The sequence below is a fragment of the Nelumbo nucifera genome, chromosome 3, assembly GCF_055504915.1.
Source record: "Nelumbo nucifera cultivar China Antique chromosome 3, China Antique-T2T, whole genome shotgun sequence".
Lineage (NCBI taxonomy): Eukaryota > Viridiplantae > Streptophyta > Magnoliopsida > Proteales > Nelumbonaceae > Nelumbo > Nelumbo nucifera.
The window spans coordinates 1,490,882-1,513,258 of record NC_142651.1 but is presented as its reverse complement, the minus strand read 5'-3'; the positions used below and the strand labels follow the sequence as shown (position 1 = coordinate 1,513,258).

Sequence of the window (22,377 nt, the reverse complement as noted above, 5' to 3'; positions counted from 1 at the left end):
CATACAACCACTCTATTTTTCTCTATTTGGTCAATTTTGTTTTCTATACAATAAAGTGTTAGGGATACTTTTGAAATAAACAACCATTGATTTATACCCTTTAACATTTTCCACTCAGTTTAGGGGTACTTTTGGAATTTAAAAGCATGGATCCATGCCCTTAAACATTTTCCATTTAGTTTAGGTGATCATATTACTATTTTCATATGGCAAAACAAATAGTTCTTAATGAAAGGTCAATCAAGTAAATATGTAGCAAACTATAAGGGGTGTTTTAGTAAAATGTAAATTATAGGGTAGGGCTAAGTAAATCTATAAAACTATAGGAGATGTTCAATTAAATGATCATAAAAAGTAAAAAATAAAAATAAAAATGTTAGCAAATCCACAAATTAGAATGAACCAACCAATTATATAGGATCTGGTTATGGTTTTCTTTCGTGTCCCAATCATAATCGGGTTAGGAACGGTTTTAAATGCTCCAAGCCAATTAAAACTTAAATCAACTATTTTAATGGTGTGAATGTGCCTTTGGTTGTGTTTGGTTGCAATGCAAATATATTTGTACTGATGCAAAACCATGGCGGTGCAAATGATTTGAGTGTAAATTCTGACCTATTTTTGTTTCAAATTTTAGCTTGTTTTGTTTGATTAAAGTATAAATGAAGTAGAATAAAGTAAAATTAAAAACAAAATTAAACAAGATTTTGCATTTTTTACATTTGCACTCCTATTCACTTGTACTAGTGCAAATAAAATTGCACTGCAACCAAACACAACCTTTATATTTTAGAAATGCACATGAAATTCTGCTACCAAATATTATGATAGAACGAATTAAAGCAGACGTGAAGGATAAACCATCCTTTTGAGGGTGGGGGAGAGAAAAAAAAAGTCAACAATGATGTTAAACCAACAATAATTCAGAAAAATCCTAAAGTCACATATCAGTAAATTATTATTAAGTAAAATAAACATATGAGTAACTTACTTCAATTACTTAAATAGGTGAATAGAGAGGAGGTTTATGTAATTTACCCATTAATATGATAAGTCAACTTAGTAAATGTTATATTTATTAATTTGCAATTACATTAATTAGGTTATCTTCCTTAATATCAAAACCATTGAAACCTCCTCTGAAGTTTGTAGTTGTTGCTGAAACCTCCCTTGAAATTTGGTAATTGCAATCATCTCCCCTAAACTTTCTAACATAGTTGTAATTATATTCCATTTGTTATAATCCCTTCAACTTATGCAATTACTCGTTTACCTTCTTCCCTAAGCATTTTTTTCTTTGATCTCATTGACAAATACATGATTTGAGTTTGTGTCATCACCCCCCTTAAACATATTTCTAACTCATCTTTATCAAGTAGTGGAAGCTCTTCAACATCATCCACTCTCCATCTTCTATGATGTCAACGTGTTCAACCTCAATGGGATCATAGTCTTTAATCTTCTTCATACAAGTTATGATCAAATAATCATAGGCCAATAGGCCACAATCTAGTTGTGAACAAATCAATAATTTATAACTAATGAAATAGAATGAATAAGAAGATGAGCGACTAAATTCATACCTACACTTCAAGCATATGTTATAATGGACATATATAAAGTCATTGAGTCATTTTTCTGCTATAATGTATTTCATTTATTTATATGTATACGTTCAAAAACACTCCAATTACACTCACATCCAAAATAACTACAAGTTTGGCTATGAATCCTCATAGCAACTTTTCTAAGAGCTGGAATGCTACAACCAAACATATTCAAAAGTGTTGCCAAATGCCAACTTGAAGCTCAAAGTCCATATTCAGGTTGTCAATTGCAGGTTGCAGCTTAAAGAATCGTGGGAAAATTGAAAACAAAAGGAAATTATACTAAAATGAGTGAAAGATGAAAAAGATGCCTGTTTCGAAGTCAAGCAATGATGTATTGGTGTTTTCATATTCTTATTTCCCCCTCATCTTTGTTATTTCTTGATAATCCTACGTAAAAGAATGGAGGGAGGAATAAATAAAAGGAAGGGGGTTGGGCTAAATCTGGGACATGAGGGTCATTTTCAAAATTTTAAACATAAAATAATGAAAAAAGTAATATGAAATTCAAACCATCACCCGCTAACCAGGTCGTTCGGTTCGATGGTTTGACTGTCTAAGTCGATGGTTTGTTGACTTAGCCATTGACTCCGTCAATGTTTTTTGGTGAAAGGGCAAGTTTTGCTAAAATCGAGTTCCGAAAATTCGACATGGCAACAGTTTAAATAGTTCAACCATCTAAGTCAATAAATGGGTTCAAAACCTTGGAAATGACAAAGAAATGAAGAAACAAAAGGAAAAGGGAGTTCAACTAAATATGGGACAAAGAGTTATTTTTAAATGTTTTAAACCTAAAATATGGAATGAAAGAGTCTTTCAAAATTAAAACTATTGCCTAGGGGTGAGCAAAAAAGCTGAAAAAAAAAATCGAACCAATTGAAACTGAACCGGAATTTTGGTTAATCAAACCAATCGGTTCAGTTTCGGTTCAATAGTTTAAAAAATCGAAGGTACCAATTAGGTTTTGGTTAACCAAAATAGAAAACCGACGGTTAACCGAATTGACCAATATACATATATTTATATATATTTTATGTATAATTATATATTACATATATTATATTTTATATTTTATATTTTTTACATTATAAATTAATAAATATGCATTATATATAAATATATATAATATAATATATCATTTATTATATATATTTATAGTATTTTATTATATATTTATATATTTTTCTATAATAAATATTGTAAATAATAAAAAACCAAAAAACCGACAAACTGAACCGGTTAACCGGTTAACCAATAGGCTTCGGTTCAGTTTCAGTTACTAGTTTTCCAAAAATCGATAACCCCAGTTCGGTTTCAAAAATTAGCCAATGGTTTGGTTAACCGAACCGTGAGCACCCCTACTGTTGCCCCACTAACGAGTCATCTGGTTTGACCATATGGGTTGACAAATTGTTGACTTGGTCAATAATTTGTTGTGAAAGGGAGAATTTTGCTAAAACTATACTCGAAAAGCTAACCAGGTGATTGTTTAAACAGTTCCACCATCTAGGTCAATGATGGGTTAAAAACCTTGTTATGTACTAAAAGTAATGTTTTTTTACAAATATCAAGGCATGTTTGCACCAAAAATGAGAGCAAAGTTTGCAATTTTTGCATTCAAAGTTAATAAATGTTAAAAAGGTATATTCTAGTCTTGGGATTCATGCTTGTGCCTATTACAACTAAAAATCGTTTGGCAAGAAGGTAAATTTATAGTGCAAAAATAAATCAACTTTGCATTTACATGGAGCAGAATGCACTCTACATAGTTGTATTTGCACTCTTCCCAAATGGAGCCTTATGGGACTACACAATCGGGGTAGCCCATTGCCTATCCCTTTAACCCACAACCCTAGTGGAGTGGTATATTTCAATCTTGGGAGTTGTGTTTGCACCCATCACAACTAAAAGTCATTTACTAAAAATGCAAAAATTATTGTCACAAAATTAAACCAACTTTTCATTTTCATGCATTTGCACCGAGCTCGTGAGCCTAAAACTATGTTTAAGCCCGATAAAGAATGGGTTGGGTGAAGCCACCCCATCATGAATTAATGGTACAGAACTAACATCGTATCGGTGCATGATGTTTGGCCTAGTATTAATAAGAATTCACATCTGTGCCCCACAGAGGGCACCCCACAGAAGCCCCACCAACCGTGTATTGGGAACATCTCCCACTGACAACTTCACCGTAGATAACATGACAGACTTAAATCACTCCTTTCCTTTGAAGAGGGAAGAGTGAGGGAATTCACATCTGCGCCCCAAAAACCCACAGAACATCCCAACCTTACGTGTATTGGGGACATCTCCCAATGACCATAATCACCATACCAATTCCATTTCTTTTTACAAAAGGCACACTGGACATTGTCCAAGTTTTATGACTGAACACGTGTCTCAGAGAACCATTCAACCTAAAAAGCTTAAGCTTTTAAGTGAGGTTCTTGATTAGGTTTTATTCTCTAACATGCCCCCTCACATGGAAGCCAATTGGCTTGAAGATAGAACAGCACAGCCCACCCATACCTTGTGCTGAAACTTAATTAATTATAATGGAGGTGACAAGTTTCAAACACTAGACCACTTGGTCAAAGTCACTCTGATACCATCTCAGAGAACCATTCAGCCTAAAAGCTTAAGCTTTTAAGTGAGGTTTTATTCTCTAACAATGTGGATTCAAACTCTCCACATCAGTTGAAAAAAAAAATATAATAATAATAATAATAGTAATAGTAAAAAAACTGCCAAATACTTGCTACATAATACATAGTGACAAGAGATTAGTGGGTGATGAATGGCCTTATTATTTTCCTTGCAGAATTTGAGTTTTTGTAGATCTTAGACGAGATACACATATATACATAGTATGTTTCTATTTTACAGGGCTTATACATTTATTTACTTGAAATTTTGAGTTCTTTGGACTTTTTATTCCTATCAGTAATGGTTAGAAAAATTATTACGAATGGGTCTTGTATGCATGGATTTACAATTTTATGGTTATAGTTGTTTATATGCTTTAAGTTTGGACTTCTATAATCCCATATCCTGTAGCTTGCCATTTCTGGGCTAATGAGTTTGTTGGTGGGTTTTTTCCTGCTTGGGCTTTCAATAGCACTGCCAGACTTGGATGCTTATATCCATAGGAAATACTTTGAGATGTTTTTTGCTTTGCCAGGGTCCCATGTTTGATTAAAGTCTTCGCCAAGGGGTTGTCTTGTTATGGATACTATAGACATTTGTAGTTAATTTTATTGTATTTAGCACATCCTTTTTTTTGGGTTTAATATTGACCTGACCCTGGAAAACATGTGGGACAGTTATCACTATCTGCATCAAACTTGCGAGATCGGGACATTTTGTCTATGGTTTGTCATTAACTATTTGTAGAGTATAAATTACCATCACTTGCATTGGATCTAAGTCATTCCGCAATTTGAATATTTTGCCTTATTGTTCCTAATATAATTATTTTGGTGAGTAGTTTACATCTAAACATCTTCCCTTCATTGCTCATGCTATCAAATTTTTACTATGCTTATCCATCGAGGGACAATTGGGTACGTGTTGGTACTCTTGACTCTTGTTCCCATCTTTAAGTAAAGAATAGGCGTGGTGGTAATATGGCAAAAGCAGAAGGGGCCATAGTCTCATTCAATATGTGTCCCCTTTTAATACTGTTATATGCTGTAAATGTCGTACATCATACTCTAAGGGAAGATTGAAACAGCATATACAGTATCAGAAGGTTGAAAAATAATAGTACAAGGGGGGGGGGATTGTATCAAGATTGTTGTGATCTCTAATCACCTCAGGCTGTAGTTTTTTTTAAATGTTTTTCCAACAAATTTCTGAAGCACTCTTGAATCACTCAGGATTTTGTCAGTTTTTGTTTTTCATCATGATTGTTGTGATTAGGCTGCATGGAAGACAATTTAGTTTAGATGACAACTTGCCCTAGTTTCATGCAAAGTATGCCAGGACAAATATTAGAGATATGAACATTTTCTAATAACTCAGTTTGTTTATGATCCGTTGCACAACCCTGAGAACAACTTACTTCAACTGTTGTAGCCAACTTAAGCTTTACATTCTAGCCTTTAAAATACTATGAACCAAATAACTTATAAAGTCATTTGTTTAAAGTTGTGTGGTTTTGCTCCATAGTTCTGGAAGTTCTGTAATTGTTGCAGTATGGTTTGCCTGTTATCTGAGAAGTTTCATTTTGCTTGTAGAGTGACCCCATGTCAGTTATTTATGCAAAAGGAAAAGATGGAACACTTGATGAGCTTGGTCGCACTGAAGTAGTGTTAAATTCATTAAATCATGTATGGATTACAAAACATACTCTTACTTATCATTTCGAGATTGTGCAGACCTTATTGTAAGTCTAAATGCTTATTATCATGCTTGTTTCATTGGTTGCTACATTTTATCACAGTTTCTGGGGTGAAACATTAATCATTATTAGCATGCATGAATTTCCAAATAACAAAGGAAATCTCAGTGTGCTACTTTAAGATTGTTGTACATCTATTTTGTTGTATTCATTTGTAACAAATTGGGGGAACTGATTTCTTTTTTTTTGATGAATTGGGGAAACTGATTTAATGAATATCTTACTAGTAGACAAGTTCTTTTCTCCATATAATTAGCAGGTTAATCCTTAAAGGTCCATTTGCTTCCTGAGAAGATATCCCTTTACAGAGAAATACCCATTGTATCTTTAAGGTCATAGTGCTAGTCAGCCATTTGAACTTCTTCATGAAGTCCTTAGAAACCCATATGACTGTCTCCGGTTTCAATCTTTTGAACTTCTTCATTAAGGTCATAGTTGCTAGATATTTTATTAATGACTACCACCAACTTGGGATCCTCTTCAATAATTACCTTCTCCAAATTCAATTATTTTTCAATCTGAACCCCTTGGAAAACAGCAAGAAACTCAGCTCTGATGGAATCCCCCACACCCACTGGACCTGAGAACAGAACAATTATTACCATTAGTTGATCTTCTTACCTATTGTATCTATAAGGAACAACCTTTGCCTATTTGCCACCTGATTATCTTTTATTTTTTATAATTTCATTTCTTACACCAATTGCAAAAGATCCAATAATGGGTTCTGGGTTATGAGTTCTGCAAACTGGGGAAATTCAAATATTAGAGTCCCCTATTGAATGGCTTAAATGGTTGAACCACTAAATGATGTGTTTGGGTCCTCAAAATATGGAATTGATCATGGCAATCGTCACAGGATACTGCATACCATCATGATTGCTGCTATTTTTTTTATTAATTTTATCTTTATCTTATTCATTAATAAATATGAATAAGACAAAGAGTATCAAACTTCAGTTGCTTTTGTTGCTTTATTAGAACTTGTGCAAAGAAAAAAACAAATAATGTTAGTATTTAGTAGAGGATTAATAAAATAGTTTTGGTATTTAGTAGCATTGGGACATGAGACACTAGAGGATTAAAAAGAAAGCATGTCCACATACATATGCATTTATGTAGAAGTACTTAAGGAGAACATTCACAATTTTGGAGCATGGTTTTCAAAACCGGACCAGACCGGACGGATGGACCGGAAAACCGGGAACCGGTTCCGTTTTCCCCCAAAACCGCTTTTTCCCCAAAACCGTTGATTTTGGTCAGCAAACCGCTGAACCGGCCAATTAACCGTTCGAACGGTTTTGACCGTTTTCCATTTTTTTGTTAGAACGGGCCGGCCGTTCAGGTCGAATGGTCAGACCATTCGAACTGGTAACCAGACCCCTGACCGGTTTGGTCACCGATTCGTTTTTAAAAACCATGTTTTGGAGAGTTGATGTGGTGGGCATTTTGGAAAATCTGTCTGATTTGTACTTTAGCGGAGCCTAACATGTATTTTGAAGAGTCTGACATGAGTGGACTTTTGGACACGGTGTGAACTTGTGAGACTCCTCCAAGGGTGGGATGGGATGTCCATGCAAAACTGCTTGGAACAGTGGACTGGATATGGTGTTAACCTCCAGCATATATGAAGAAATCCAATCATAGATGAAAAAAAATGGTTCCCTCATTTGATCTCCTGCCAAAAAGTGAGATTCAAGGCTATGGATAACCAAATCAATGAATTTGAATGAAAAACATGCATGTAGATCTATTCATTCAAGGTCTATAAACAACAAATCCTTTCTTTCCTCTCTCTCTCTCTCTCCCTTTTATTGTTTCTTTGTGAAAGGCAAAACAAATTTTATTTATCAATAATTTTAAACTTTTATTGATATATGGAAATGAATGAGTTAAAATACAAGTGTGCCAAGCATCCCTCTTAGTTTAGGCTGGCACCAGCTACCTAACTCATAATCAAGAAATATCCAGTGGCATACAACCTCTCAAAATAACATTCTTCAATCTTCTATTAATCCCTTCCCTTTCTGGTGCATCAACAGGGCTGTTTGCTGATCTATGGACCCATGTGAATATTATATTACTGTCAATTCTGTGGTTGATTGTCTTTTCTCTCTCTTTTTATGCCTGTAGCACAACCAGCCATCATTATTGTTCTTAAACTGGCTCACCACCATCTTTGAGTCACCTTCCACCAAGAGGTCTCTATAATCAAGTATTTTTGTCGATCTCAATCCCTGTAAGATAGCCAAGAACTCTGCTCTTGTAGCATTTCCACGGCCAATGGGACCCTAGAACATGGTCATTATATTTCTAAAAGCTCTACCCATACAAGACCTGCCTAGATTGCCTAAACAACACCCATCAAAGTTTTACTTGATGAGATGAGAGGCCGGTGCACACCAGTGCAGGCTAGTGCTTGTCCTTGATGTTGACGTCAAAGTCACTATTTGTCATCCCCAAAAAATATCTTCCATGGAAAAGGTCAGCTTCCTTTGTTTGAGCCTTATCGTTAAAAATCCTGGCATTGTTTTTCTAGCAGAACAGGCAAACTTTTCCCGAATGTTTTGGGGAAACCTTACATAGCGTGTATATATTATTGGATACTTGCTTTTCTGCTTTTGGCATCAGTTATCTTTGTTCAATTTCAAAGTTTTCAAGGCTGAAGTAATATATTCATTATATGTTTTCCAAACACCTGCAGATGCTAAAGCTGGAAGAGCAGCAGTTTCTTGGGGAGGCTGCTTGTTCCCTATCTGAGGTAATGCCTTCTGTTATCCTACTATGGGTGAGTTAACTGTTTGAGTCATTGAAGAGAAGCACTCTGTTAGTCCCAAGGTTTGTTATGTAACAGCACCCCTTGTTTTCTATACCATACATTGCCAGGACCCCAGATAGCTAGGACCAACATTGGGTGATGACTTTTTTTTATTGTCTAAAATTAAATTCAAGTCAACTAAGCCTTGTCCCAATTACATGGGGGATGGCTACATAAATCCTGTTCTGACATTCCATGCTGTTCAGTAACATATCCGTTTTTATATTATGGGCCCTCAAATCATTTTGCACAACTTCAGTCTTCAACTCATATCCTTTTTGGTTTGTACCCAGCTCTTCCAGACCCACAACTTGCAACAAATCGCTTCTCATTGGTGCTATAGATTGTCTTCTTTGCATGTGATGTAATCATCTTAGTCTACTTTCTCTCATTTTATCACATATAGGGGCTACTCCTAGGTTCCTACACAATATGTTCCTTCTTGATCCTATGCTTTCTATTTTCCCACTTGTCCATCTCAGCCTTAACATTTTTTCTACACTCACTTTTTGGACATATTGTTTCTTCACTGCCCAACACTCTGCTCCATACAACATTGTTGGCCTTGTAACCATGTGTCCACATAAACTTTCCCCATCTCCTCAAATATTCTTTTCTTTCTCTCTGTTATATCTGTGTATCCATGGTCCCTTACAATTATGTCTAAACCATCACACCACAACTTTAGATCCCCTTCTTCCATCAAATGCATGTTATTGGGCTCATTCTCACTGACAGCTGTGAGTAGACTGGCCATCACTCTTCTTATAACCTCATCAATTTCCACTTCCTTATTATCAAAGTTTATTCCATTTATTTCCTTCAAAGAGCCCAACATGATTGCTAGGATGGTGCTCCAAATTAGTCTTCCCCTCTTGTTTAGACCATTCACATGCTAACCTTTAAAGATGTCCTATAGTGTTCTGGGTGTTTATCCTCTCTAGGAAGTATTCTGACACCTTTGAACTGAACAAACATTGAATAAACAGATGGTCCACATTTTCAACTTCTTTTTTTGCATAAAACACATTCAGAAGGTGATAGTTCTATACCTCTTCAAGATGGTCTCTTGTGAGGCATTTCTCCAGGACTGCATCCAAAGGATGAATGGCAAACTGGTTGAGTTTTTGGATTTCCAATTTCCAAATCTCCTTAGCTGGGAAAGCGTTGTGACTGATTGGCAGTAATTGGTTTGTGAATGACTTCACCAACAATGTTTTGACTTTTCTTATCTCCATTTCCTACTGTACTTCCTATTTTCATATGGTATGTGCTCTTACAATTTCTATAATAGTGCGGCAAGCCACCGCTTTGATTTCCCAGCCTTGCAGATTTCTTCTAAAGTTGGTCTCAACTCTCAAGACTGCTTTTCCCCCTACTAAAGCATACATTTGAGCAACTACTGCCTCCCAATCCTTGGCTACAGCATACAAACCTGGGTACAACGCCCTTGAGTCTTGTTGTGGCACCATACATTAAACCATAGTTTACCCTTTTCATGAACTCCATACGATTTTTCTCAATTATTTTCCATTATGAGAAACCATAAGATATGGTTGCATCACCTGGATCCCATCCATGGTTTTGTGAGCCAAACTTTTCTTCAATGATCTGCATCTACAAATACCTTGTTTGAATATTGAATATCCAAAACCATTTTCCTAGCATTGCAATGTTGGCTACTCTTAGTTTTCATATTCCCAAGCCCTTCTTTTCTATAGAGCTACAAGCTTTCTCTAGCTCTATTTATATGAATTTTATTGTCATCTCTCCAGCCACCTCAAGGATAGTCCCTTTTAATATTTTTCTAACTTCTTCCTACCTCTTCCAGGATAGGAAATAAGGATAGAAAGTAAGATGGGTGGTCGGGTAGTGTGCTTTTAAGGTGACCTTGCCCCCTTTTTGACAAAAAATTTTCCTTTCAAGAAGGCAACTCACCACCGAGTCCCAAATGGCACTTTATATGCTACCCAAATATCTAATAAGGAGCCTACTCACCCACATCCAAGCAGCTCCACCAGGCTTTCTATGCCTTATTGGGGTTATGACACTCTTCCTAAGATTAATATTCAAAGTTAAAACATATTTTATTTTAAAGCCTCTTACTTCTATGGCATCCTCCATAAATCTGGTGTTGCATTTAATTCTTCTCCAGTTTCATCTATTGGTACTATATCAATCAGATCCAAAACCTGCAGGGGGTTGTATCAGTCAGAACCTTTTCTTCCAAATTTGGCATTAGAGACACCATCTTCTCGCCTTCAAACTTCAAAGCATTGACAACAGTTTCTTTCTCCAATTAATATTCCTTTTATATTTTAAATCCCTAAAGGTTATTGTGATAAAATGATCTTTAAAATTAACTGATAGGCATTCTTATCCGAAAAACATGATCATTGCATTAAAAGTCAGTAAGGCTTTTGGTTTCCATAACTGTGATTTTAGTTCACATCTTGTCCAGGATGTGTGGGCTTGAATCAATGGATCTGCTTTTAAACACATGGTATATAGTAGAAACACTGCAAATAGTCCTTGGACTACCATACTCTTTTATTGGATGGTTCAAACTTTTGCTGACGAATTTGCACTTATCATCTTTTACTGCTTTGGCTTGTTCCAATTTTTGTGCTAGTGGTGAAATGAAAATCCACTTTCTGGATTTCTTTTTTTACTAAGCAAAGTTGCTTCCAGGACATATTTGAACATAAGTTTATTCATCTTATCTCTATTACAAAACGCAACACATTCTGTTGAATGTTTATTCTGTCTACTTACTGCATGTTTGTACCTTTTTGTCTCTTGCAGATAATCACTAAATCAAGTCGGCCATTGACCATAAACCTTGTATATAGAGAAGAATCTATTAGATCTGGTTGTCTCCCAGAAACTTGGGTGAGCTTACCATTCGGGCTGAAGAATATGTTGGCTCAAAGCACATGACAGAAATTCTCTTACGGTGTTCAGATCTAGAAAACAAGGATCTATTCTCCACATGTGTATGGAATAGCATTCTATTTCTATTTCTTTACCTTTTTGAGTACATGTACCCTGAGTGACATAGGAGTATTGATTTACAATGATATGTGCTTTCATGTATCTTTTCAGGACCCCTTTTTGGTAATATCAAAATCTGTGGAGAATGGGCTATCTATTCCAGTTTGCAATGCTGAAGTGAAAAAGAATGATCTCAACCCAACATGGAAGCCAGTATTCTTGAATCTTCAGAAAATCGGAAGCAAGTCTTTATCAGAACCTAGGTTTATGTACAGAGGAAATCTGGTGTCTTTCCGTGAAGGCCCACCTCTTACTGTGCAAGGCATACTTTGTACACTTATAACATGTGGATTATCCAAGATTCCAAGTTTGAATTGCTAATTGTGTGGTTTCTGACAAATAGGATCATTTGGATCATCTTGATTATGGATACCTCTCAAATAGTTAACAAACACTTTTATCCATATTACCTGCAAGAAAACTTCCAATTGGTGTATTGTAGTGTTTAGGAAACCAGCCCAGACCGGCCGGTTGAACTGTGACCTGGACCTATGTCCGGTTTAGTTGTACCCTAGAAACTGGATTATAGAGAAAACCAAATGACCCACTGGTTTAACCAGAAAACCGTTCATGGTCCCGGTTTCTTAAAACCACCATTTTAAAAAATCAAAGAAGTAACCATCTATCCACCACATTTAAGTATAATAATATCTGTATAATATATTATATAGTGTCTTTGCCCAGAAGTCACTGGGTTTCCTTTTTCTGTTGCTATTTCTCTCTCTCTTTTTGTTGATATCTTTCATTACGTGCAGGATAATCCATTAACTATAGAGTGCTTTAACTTCAATAACAATGGCAAACATGATCTGATTGGGTACGTAGATACCATTTTTATTTATTGTTTTTTTTCTGTGTTTACTGGAGTTTTGATTTTTTTTCCATGTCATGAACCAACCAGAAAAGTTCAAAAATCACTGGCAGACTTAGAAAAACTGCAGACTAGTCAGCAGGGAGAAAATTTATTTCTACACTCTACCGTAGGAAATAATTACCACAACAAGGTCATGGTCATTCTTATAAGGTGGTTGTTCCCATTCAGTCGGTGCTTGATTGTTTTCTTTAATTGGATGTTAACTTCTTTCTCAGGTATTAAAGAGTCGGTTATTTGTTGATAAGTTCTCAGAGAGTGTCCAACATACCTTTTTGGATTATGTTGCTGGCGGGTGTGAACTGAACTTCATGGTGGCCATTGATTTCACAGGTAAGTTTATGCTAAGTCACTTTAAACAACTCTTATGAGGAATTATGTTTAACAGCTAATCCCAAAAAGAATGGGTAAAAATAAAGAAATCTTCCATAGCCCATTACCTATCAAAAAAAAAAAAAAAATCATAGCCAATTACTTGTGAGGATCAGAGTATTATCCTCCCATTATCTGCTCTTTTTGTTGCATCAGTCATGGTGTATTTGAACCATGGATCCCATCAAGGAGATCCTTGGGTCAAAATAGTGCAGCAATAATCAACATTATATGTTTTATGTGAATTAGAATGGTCATGGGAATGGTGATGCTCTACGGAAGAGTCCACAAATTGGATTTCGAAGATTATCTGATGGCTTCATCTAAAAAGGGCATCACAATGCGTGCGGCTCCTACCAATGTGGGATCTGGGGAGGGACAGATATATGCAGCCTTACCCCTGCACATACAGAGAGGCTGTTTCCAATATTTGAACCCTGATCACTCAGCTCACAATGGAGCAACCCAACCATTGCACCAAGGCCTACTCTCATCTGATGGCTTCATCTATTGACCTCAAAAATTTCTTTAGTGGTGGTTGGTTTGTACTTGCTGTCCTGCTGTACTTCCTGAATTTCTTCATAGTCTATGTTGTAGAACCATTATTTACTATTATTTACCAGTGAAAGATATCTTCTAAAAAAATCTCTTTACTGGTGGTTGTTTTGTACCTACTGTCCTGCTGAGCTTCCTAAATTTCTTCAAGGTTTATGTTGTAGAACCATTATTTACTATCATTTACCATTGAAGATATCTTCTGATATGCACTAGTTTTTGTGATGGCAGAGGCATGCTCAGTTACTAAATCTAACCATAATTTCTTGTTTACCAGCTTCAAATGGAAATCCCCATCTCCCAGATTTCTTGAGTTAAAGAAATAAAACAGAAATAGAAAAACCAAATAAATGGAGAATGGTTCGATGGAATTGATGAACCATTCGAACCCTGTGTATTTATAGATGAAGAAGTACAGTTTGGGTACAACAATAGTTGGAGAGAGTCAGATAACACTGAACTCTATCAGATAGAGTTTATCATAGATTTAAACTCTATCTGATAGGGTCTATCTAGTTAGTTGAGTTCTATCTCAATCTGGATAGAGTTACATTTGTAGAAGGAGATCTATCTGTAGATGGAGATTTATCTGATGACATGGCAGCTCCTGATGATGTGGCAGTAGGGTTATCCTCAATACGCCCCCTCAAGAGAATGGGCATTGGAAGCACATGCAGCTTGTCCATAATAGAGGAAAAACGAGGGGAAGCCAATGGTTTAATGAAAATGTTAGCGAGCTGATGCAGGGACTGAACATGATGGAGTTGAAGAGTTTTCTTGAGAATATGATCCTGTAGGAAGTGAAAATCAACTTCGATATGACGAGTCCGAGCATGGAAAATCGGATGAGCTGCAAAGTAACAAGCTCTGACATTATCACAATAAAGTGATGGAGCAGATGGAAGTCAAACTCCAAGATCCTGTAAGAGAGACTGCAACCAAATTAATTCAGTGGCAGTATTGGCAAGGGACCGAAATTCTGCTTCTGTACTGGATCTAGCAACAGTCTGTTGCTTCTTAGCACTTCAACTCACTAGATGAGAACCAAGATAAACACAATACCTGCCAATAGACCGGCGGTCATCAGGGCATCCTACTCAATCAGCATTAGAAAAAGCCAAGAGTCTGGTAGAGGGCTGAGAGGAGAAGAACAAAGCGTGATCTAGGGTATATTTGAGGTACTGAAGAATACGCTTTACTGCTATCCAATGTTCATCAGTGGGATTATGTAAAAACTGACAGGCCTTGTTGACTGCAAAACTGATGTCAAGCCTAGTGAGAGTAAGATATTGTAATCCGCCCACAGTACTCCTGTATTGAGATGGGTCAGAGAGAGGAGACCCATGAAGTCTAGAGAGTTTAGCACTTGCCGCCATAAGAGTAGAGAGAGGTTTAGCACCAGCCAGCCCAACACGATGAAGAAGATCAATAATGTACCGGCGTTGGCAGAGATAAAGTCCGGTGTGATCCCTGTGAGCCTCAATACCCAAAAAATAGTGGAGATCATCAAGATCCTTGAGCTGAAACATATGACTCAGTTTGGCAATAACAGAATTGATAATAGCTGAGGAAGTGCCAGTAAGTATAACATTGTCCACATATAACAACAAGTAGATATGGTGAACACCATGAGAGTAAATAAAAAGAGAGGGATCACAACTAGAGGAACGAAATCCCAGTTCAACAAGCTTAGAGCTAAGGCATGAAAACCAAGCTCTAGGAGCCTATCGAAGCCCGTAGAGGGCTTTAGATAACTTGCACACATGATTGGGCCGATTTGCATCCTCAAAACCCTTAGGCTGCCGCATGTAAATATTTTCAGTTGCCATACCATTGAGAAAAGCATTATCAAAGTCCAGTTACCGAATAACCCATTGATGAGAAACGACAAGAGAGAGGATAGTACGAATGGTAGTGGGTTTAACAACAGGACTAAAATGTCAGAAAAATACACACCCAGTATTTGCGTAAAACCCTGCGCAACAAGCCAGGCTTTATAGCGATCCACAGATCCATCGGGTTTCCATTTGACCTTGTAAACCCATTTAGAACCCTACCACATTCATCGAGGAATGATACGGAACAAGATCCCAAGTCTTGTTTTGAACAAGAGCCTGAAACTCCTTGGACATAGCCTCACACCAATGAGGATGTTTAGAGGCTTGGGAATAAGTGCTATGTTCAGATTCAGTAGCAGCAACAGAAGCAGTATAACAGAGGGGCAGAGGATACCGAGTAGCCAGAGAGGCTTGAGTGTGCATGGACCCGGTGACCATAGAATGAGTGTGCTGAACTAAAGCAGGGACAGGTTGTGTGGCGTTCATTAAATCCTGAACCAACCGAGTCCAAGGTCGGGTGTGTGGAAGTTCATCTGAAGCAGAAGGAGGACCAGCACTTGCAACATCATTATCACTGGAATCGGAACTGGGTACATTTGTCCCGGAAGATGTCTAGGGTGATGACGAAGCTGCAGGAACAGGTGCTGATAGTCGAGACATACTTACTGGCAGTAAGTGAACACCCGTAGAGTTGGGTGTTGGAGCTGAAGATGGCAGTGGCAAGGCAGGGAACCGATCTTCATCAAAGATGACATGGCGGTAGATATAAATTCGTCCTGTTTGAACATCATAGTAGCAGTACCCCTTGTGAGAGGAGCTGTACCCCAAAAATATGCAGAGGGAAGAACAAAAATCCATTTTATGTTTGTTGTACGGATGAAGAAACAGATAACATGCATAGCCAAAGGTGCAAATTTGAGAATAATCTGGTGTGCGCTGAAATAAAAGTTCATATGGTGACTTGCCTTGAAGAGTGTGAAGGAATGCGGTTAATTAGAAAAACCGCAGTTTCAGCTGCATTAGACCAAAAATTCAGGGGGAGAGAGGCGACGACCAGTAAGGTGAGGGTGGACTCTATCACATGGCGATGCTTCCTTTTAACTGTGCCATTTTGCTCATGAGTGTGCGGACAGGCGAGACGGTGTCCGATGCCTTGAGAGTCAAGGTACTGTGAAAGTCTCCGGTATTCCCCTCCCTAGTCAGATTGAATACATTTAATTTTTCTATCAAATAATAGCTCAACATGCCATTTAAATTTGATAAAAATCTTAAACACATCAGATTTATGGCGCATAGGAAAAATCCAAGAAAATTTAGAAAAAGCATCAACAAATAACACATAATATTTAAAACCATTATTTGACTCAACTGGGGCTGGTCCCCATACATTTGAATAAATAAGTTCTAAAGGACTATTGTAAGATGATGGCGAACTAGGGAGGGGAAGACAATGACTTTTTCCTAATTGACAAGCATGACAAACTGAAATATCAAACGAACCATGATAAGGAAGACCGAACTGAGACAACACTTGTCGAACTGATTTAACTGAAGCATGCCCAAATTGATGATGCCAAACTCGAACTGATGCTTTCTCGCCAATAAATGCAGTACTGCCGGAAGACGAAGGAATGGATGCTGAAGCGGGAAATTGATAGAGTCCACCTTTATTGGGCCCGCGGAGTAGAACTCTCCCCATATGATCCTTCAGGAGAAAATACGAAGGACGAAACTCAAAGACAACATTGTTATCTTTGGTAAATTTGCTGACAGAAATTAGATTCTTTGTAATAGAGGGAACATGATAAATATCCTTAAGATAAAATTTATTTTTGTCATGAGAAATAATAGAAGAACCAATATTTTTAATTTCCAAACCTGCGCCATTACCAACTTTCACCTGGTCAGACTCACCATAGTCTGATCGAATTTGTAGATTGTCCAAATCGGATGTGATGTGGTGTGTGGCTCCAGAGTCTAGATACCAGGCCGGATCAAACTGTGATGAATAACTAGTTTGAAAAGCAGTAGCTGGATCTGGTGTGGGATTTTGAGCAAGTTGTCGATTTGGACCAAGATAGGAGATATCAAACCTGCATCTACACTTCCAAACACCATGGCCAGGGATGTTGCACAACTGATAGATAATATTGCTACGTCCACGACCTCTTTTGGAACCATCATTCTGGTTCCCACGGCCGCCTCTGCCTCTGTCGTGCTGTGAACTATTGTGCGACTATTGGGAGTGTTATGAGTTACTTTTATTGTTTGAAGCAAAATTGGCAGAAGCTCCATCATCAGTCTTAGTAAAATGATTTTCTTTGAGCCAAGACTCATGATTGAGTAATTGGCCAACAACATCAACAATTCTCAATCTATCAAAATCAGGTCTATTAGGAATAGTAGTAATAATGGACTCATATTCAGATCCAAGTCCACTCAAAATACACATAACAAGATCTTGTTGAGAGACAGGTTTAGAAACAGTAGAAAGGTTGTCAGCAATATCTTTGGCCTTCTGTATGTATTCAGAAATAGAAAGAGTACCTTTCTTGATGCCCTGGAGTTGTCTCTTTAATTGCAAGACTCTGGAACGTGAGTGTGAAGCAAATGACTCTTCCAACGCATTTCAAACTTTAGAGGAAGAGGACATACCTACGACCTGAGCTAGGATACCCTCAGTAAGTGAAGAAACGATCCAACTAAGTACTAGTTGATCCAGTTGATACCAGTTATCGAATGCTGGGTTGATAATCTTCCTTGATGGATCTTCAGGATCATCAATTTCTTCAGGAGGAGCAGGAATCTTCCCTTCTACGATACCCATGAGTTTGTGAGTACGAAGAATGGGAAGAAGCTGTGCTTGCCATAGCAGGTAGTTGTCGCTATTCAGCTTGATAGGGAGATAGTGAGAGACATTTGGAATTGAACCTGGCGTGCCTGTTGCAGATGATGGTGTCAACGACCCTAGGTTGTTGATCTCTCCTCCTGTCGAGCTATTGAAAGAAGTCATGAGAACTAGCTCTAATACCAAGTTAAAGAAATAAAACAGAAATAGAAAAAACAAATAAATGGAGAATGGTTTGATGGAATTGATGAACCATTCGAATCCTGTGTATTTATAGATGAAGAAGTACAGTTTAGGTACAACTAGTTGGAGAGAGTTAGATAACATTGAACTCTATCAGATAGAGTTTATCATAGATTTAAACTCTATCTAGTTAGTTGAGTTCTTTCTCAATCTGGATAGAGTTACATCTGTAGAAGGAGATCTATCTGTAGATGGAGATCTATCTGATGACATGGCAGCTCCTGATGGTGTGGCAGTAGGGTTATCCTCAATACCTTGCACTATATTGACCCTTCAGGCAGGCCAAATGCATATCAGAGAGTAAGAAATTGGTTTTTGCCAATTTTGTTTCTTATTAATTCTCTCTTGTTGAACTAAACCGACTGGATGATCTTTGATATTTTTCACGCAATCTTGGAGGTTGGAGAGGTATTGCAATTTTATGATTCAGATAAGCGATTTCCAGCCTGGAGCCCGACCAATAGATGGCCCCGTTTCTCATTGTTTTAACTTGAATGGAAGCAGTTACAATTGTGAGGTGAAAGATTGTCAAAATCTGTAATTGTCAGTAGCCTTCGATGAGTCTAATGGTTTTAAACGTGTGGCTTCTGATATTTTATATCTTGGTTAACATTCTACTCTACTAAGCTGATCATATTATATTGCCTCTCAGGTTGAAGGAATCCAAGGGATTATGATGGCTTATACAAGTGCCCTCCATTATGACGGCCAGCTCTTTTTGGGCCTGTTATTAACACTGCTGCAACAATAGCCAGCCATTCTCTTGCCAGAAGCCAACAAAAGTACTATGTTTTGTTGATAATGACAGTAAGAATGAGAACTTGGGGTTTCTATTGAACAACAACATGCATGCAGCAAAGATCCTTACTGTCATTTTAACCACTTAAGTGGCAAGCTTATAGTGGGTGAGGTTCGCATCTTATTTTTCTCACCTTGGTCTTTTTTATCTTATGCCAAGCATGACCATTCCTCTTTAATACCGTCATATTTTCTCTGGACTACTATTACAATGTGTTCTCCAATAGCCCAGAAAATGTAGTAGATTCTACCAAATGGGTATGACATTGGATCTTTGTTGCCATAAATTTCTCCTGTGAGGGACCATCAAATGGTCCAGGAATTGATGGTTGGCCATACTGTGAGGTCCCATTTCCATACCTCTATAATTTGAATTACCATTTCAGGATGTGGTAGTAACGAATCTCCAAGAAACAAAAGATGCTCTTGTTAAGGCTTCTAATCTGCCATTATCCATTCTCATTGTGGGAGTTGGTGGGGCTGACTTCAAAGTCATGGAGGTGCTGCATTTTCCTCAAACTCTATCTTCAAAGAGAAGCGTTTATTTCCATCTGTTTTTTGCTGGAAATTCAACCTGAGGCCTAAAAGTTGCATGTGCTAAATCTGACTTGATACAGTTGTTTTTGCACCTCATGTTCACCTGATTCTGCTTTCGTTTGGTAGGCCTTGGACGCAGATAAAGGAGAGAGACTTGAGAGTACCATTGGACGAGTTGCATCGCGCGATATAGTGCAGTTTGTTCCATTTCGGCAAGTACAAGGTATATCTTTATAGACAATTTCTCAACATGACACTAGCTTTTCAACTAATCACTGTTTTATCTTGAATTTGCTGATAACAAGCTATTTGATATTGGTTTACATCGGTGGATTTCACTTTCACTTGCAGATGGAGAAATCTCAATTGTCCAATCACTTCTAGCAGAATTATCTGGACAGTTTGTGACCTACATGCGAGCAAGAGATATTCATCCATGTAGTTGATTGTTGGCAAAAAAGTTACATGAGTTTCTTTGTTTCACTGCTTTTCATCCCAGATGCCTCCACCTTAAGTTGGGCCCATGATGCCAACATGAGTCTCTCTGTCACCTGCCTCCCATAAGTTCTTAGGTTCTTTGATTCATTAGTCAATCATATAGAGGGTATAGATGAAGGAAATATCATCTGAATGTGGATATAAAATACTGTTTCTTTTTCCATTTTTTTTGGGGTGTAGTGGTGGTGGTTGGGGATGGGGAGTAAAATTGTGCTTGTTCTCTTATATGCCTTATCCTGCTTTAATTATTCTCCTGCCCATTTTTATCAACTTCCATGGTTTTACCCAAGGTTTAAAGTAACAAAACATATCAGAGACACTGCCTCAAATTGGCATGTCTTGGCCCCTTGTATCGGTTTATTTAACCGTCTTTTTTCACTCAACGCCTCATTGGTTCTTACAATAAATCCTACATTGTCTCTCAACTCCTATATTTAAGGGTTAAGGTTTGATGAAAAGAAATTGCCCCACTTAAACTTATTATTTAAAAATTATATGTTGGTAAAGGGGTTCGAACCCAAATCATCATAAAAGACCACTTCTGTTATCACTACACTGCATCTTAACCAGTTGATTTAAAAAAAAAAGCAACTGCTTTAACCTCTACTGATAAAAATTGATGATGCCATGCTTTGGAAGGTTTAAAATCCCTAAATTGTCCATGGATGATGAGATTCGATTGTCCATTGATCGAAATACCACTCTTCTAGACGAATAACTCAATAGGCACCACTCTCTTCTAAATGGGCGTTGTTACTTCTGCCTCGTGCTGTCTCTACCTTTTTAGTGAGTAGTTATTTATTCAGCATCTTTCTCTCCTTGCCAAAGTCATCAAATTGTCTGATCCGTTTTCATGGACTCCTTTAGAATGTTCTCTATGAGGAGAATTTTCTATCCTTGTTAATTTGCTCATTTTCTTTAACAAAAATGTTTTCTTAGGCCTTATTTGGTAAGACTTTTTAAAAGTATCGTGGTACCTTTGAAAGTATGGAAGTGTGAAACATAATTTTGTATTTGTTTGACACATTTTTATTTAAAAAATGAAATAAAAGTACAAAAAATATGAAAAGCATGAAATCAATTTTTGAAATTCTTACTCATTCATAAAAAAAATCAATTTTTGATACATTGTATTTTTTGGCTCTCTTACATGTTTTATACTTTCTAAAAACGTGTACATCAATTATATGTGTGCTATTATATATTTTGCCATATGGTAGCATATATGAATGTAGTGTGCAAAGCATAGGCATAACAATAAATTTAATGACATATATATCATGTGGTAACATATATGAATGTCACATGGTATTTAAATATATTCAATGAAATGCATGTGCCATGTAGTGGCATTTTAACACAAATAATGTGTGTCATGTTGTCAGTATGGCATGTATATACTATGTAGCGGCATATGGATGTCATATGACATTTGAATGTAATCATTGACATGTTTTATGTTATGCGATAACATATATGAATGTCAGAAGGCATTCGAATATGGTTATTGCCATATATGTGCCACACGGCAATATATATGAATGTCATGTGACATTTAAATGTAATTAATGGCATGTTGGTGCTACATGGCAGCATATATAAATGCAATATGGCATTTAAGTATATTCATCGACACATATGGCATATGCTGGTAGACATGGATGTCATGTAATGCGCAAATGTATTGTCTTGTTCTATCTAAATGTCAACATTTATATTTACTTTAAAAATTATGTTTTTAAAAAGTTTTCATTCAAATAGTTTTTGAAGTAAAAGTGTGAAAGTAAAGGTATTGCACATGCTTTCTACCTTCTTACTATCAAGAAAGTATATTGCCAAACAAGGCTTTAGTAATAGAAGCAAAAGAGGGAAAGGAACAAGGATTTGATCTTCTACTTTTCTTCCATATTCTTGATTAGGTTTTAAGGAGCAA

At 36.9% G+C, this 22,377-nt stretch overlaps 1 protein-coding gene and 1 pseudogene across 2 annotated transcripts; both read left to right on the top strand.

Annotated features, from left to right (window-relative positions):
• The first annotated feature begins 8,695 nt into the window (after positions 1-8,695).
• Positions 8,696-21,384, top strand: LOC104593252 (protein BONZAI 1 pseudogene; annotated as a pseudogene). Its single transcript, XR_016083669.1, has 9 exons — positions 8,696-8,773; positions 11,636-11,826; positions 11,936-12,701; positions 12,786-12,888; positions 12,974-13,088; positions 19,264-19,516; positions 19,796-19,909; positions 20,073-20,169; positions 20,298-21,384. The product of XR_016083669.1 is annotated as a protein BONZAI 1 pseudogene (transcript).
• LOC148800895 (protein BONZAI 1-like) lies at positions 18,367-20,392 on the top strand. The gene is made up of 5 exons (XM_088902153.1): positions 18,367-18,395; positions 18,771-18,888; positions 19,796-19,909; positions 20,073-20,169; positions 20,298-20,392. The coding sequence occupies exons 1-5, from the start codon at positions 18,367-18,369 to the stop codon at positions 20,390-20,392; spliced, it is 453 nt and encodes a 150-aa protein (XP_088758279.1).
• Positions 21,385-22,377: the final 993 nt, after the last annotated feature.

Excerpts from the sequence above, each read along its gene's own strand:
- LOC148800895 (XM_088902153.1), top strand. The coding sequence starts at position 18,367 with ATGGGAAGAAGCTGTGCTTGCCATAGCAG. Across the intron at positions 18,889-19,795 it reads GCACTATATTGACCCTTCAG|GATGTGGTAGTAACGAATCT; the intron begins GCAGGCCAAATG and ends TTACCATTTCAG. Across the intron at positions 19,910-20,072 it reads CTGACTTCAAAGTCATGGAG|GCCTTGGACGCAGATAAAGG; the intron begins GTGCTGCATTTT and ends TTCGTTTGGTAG.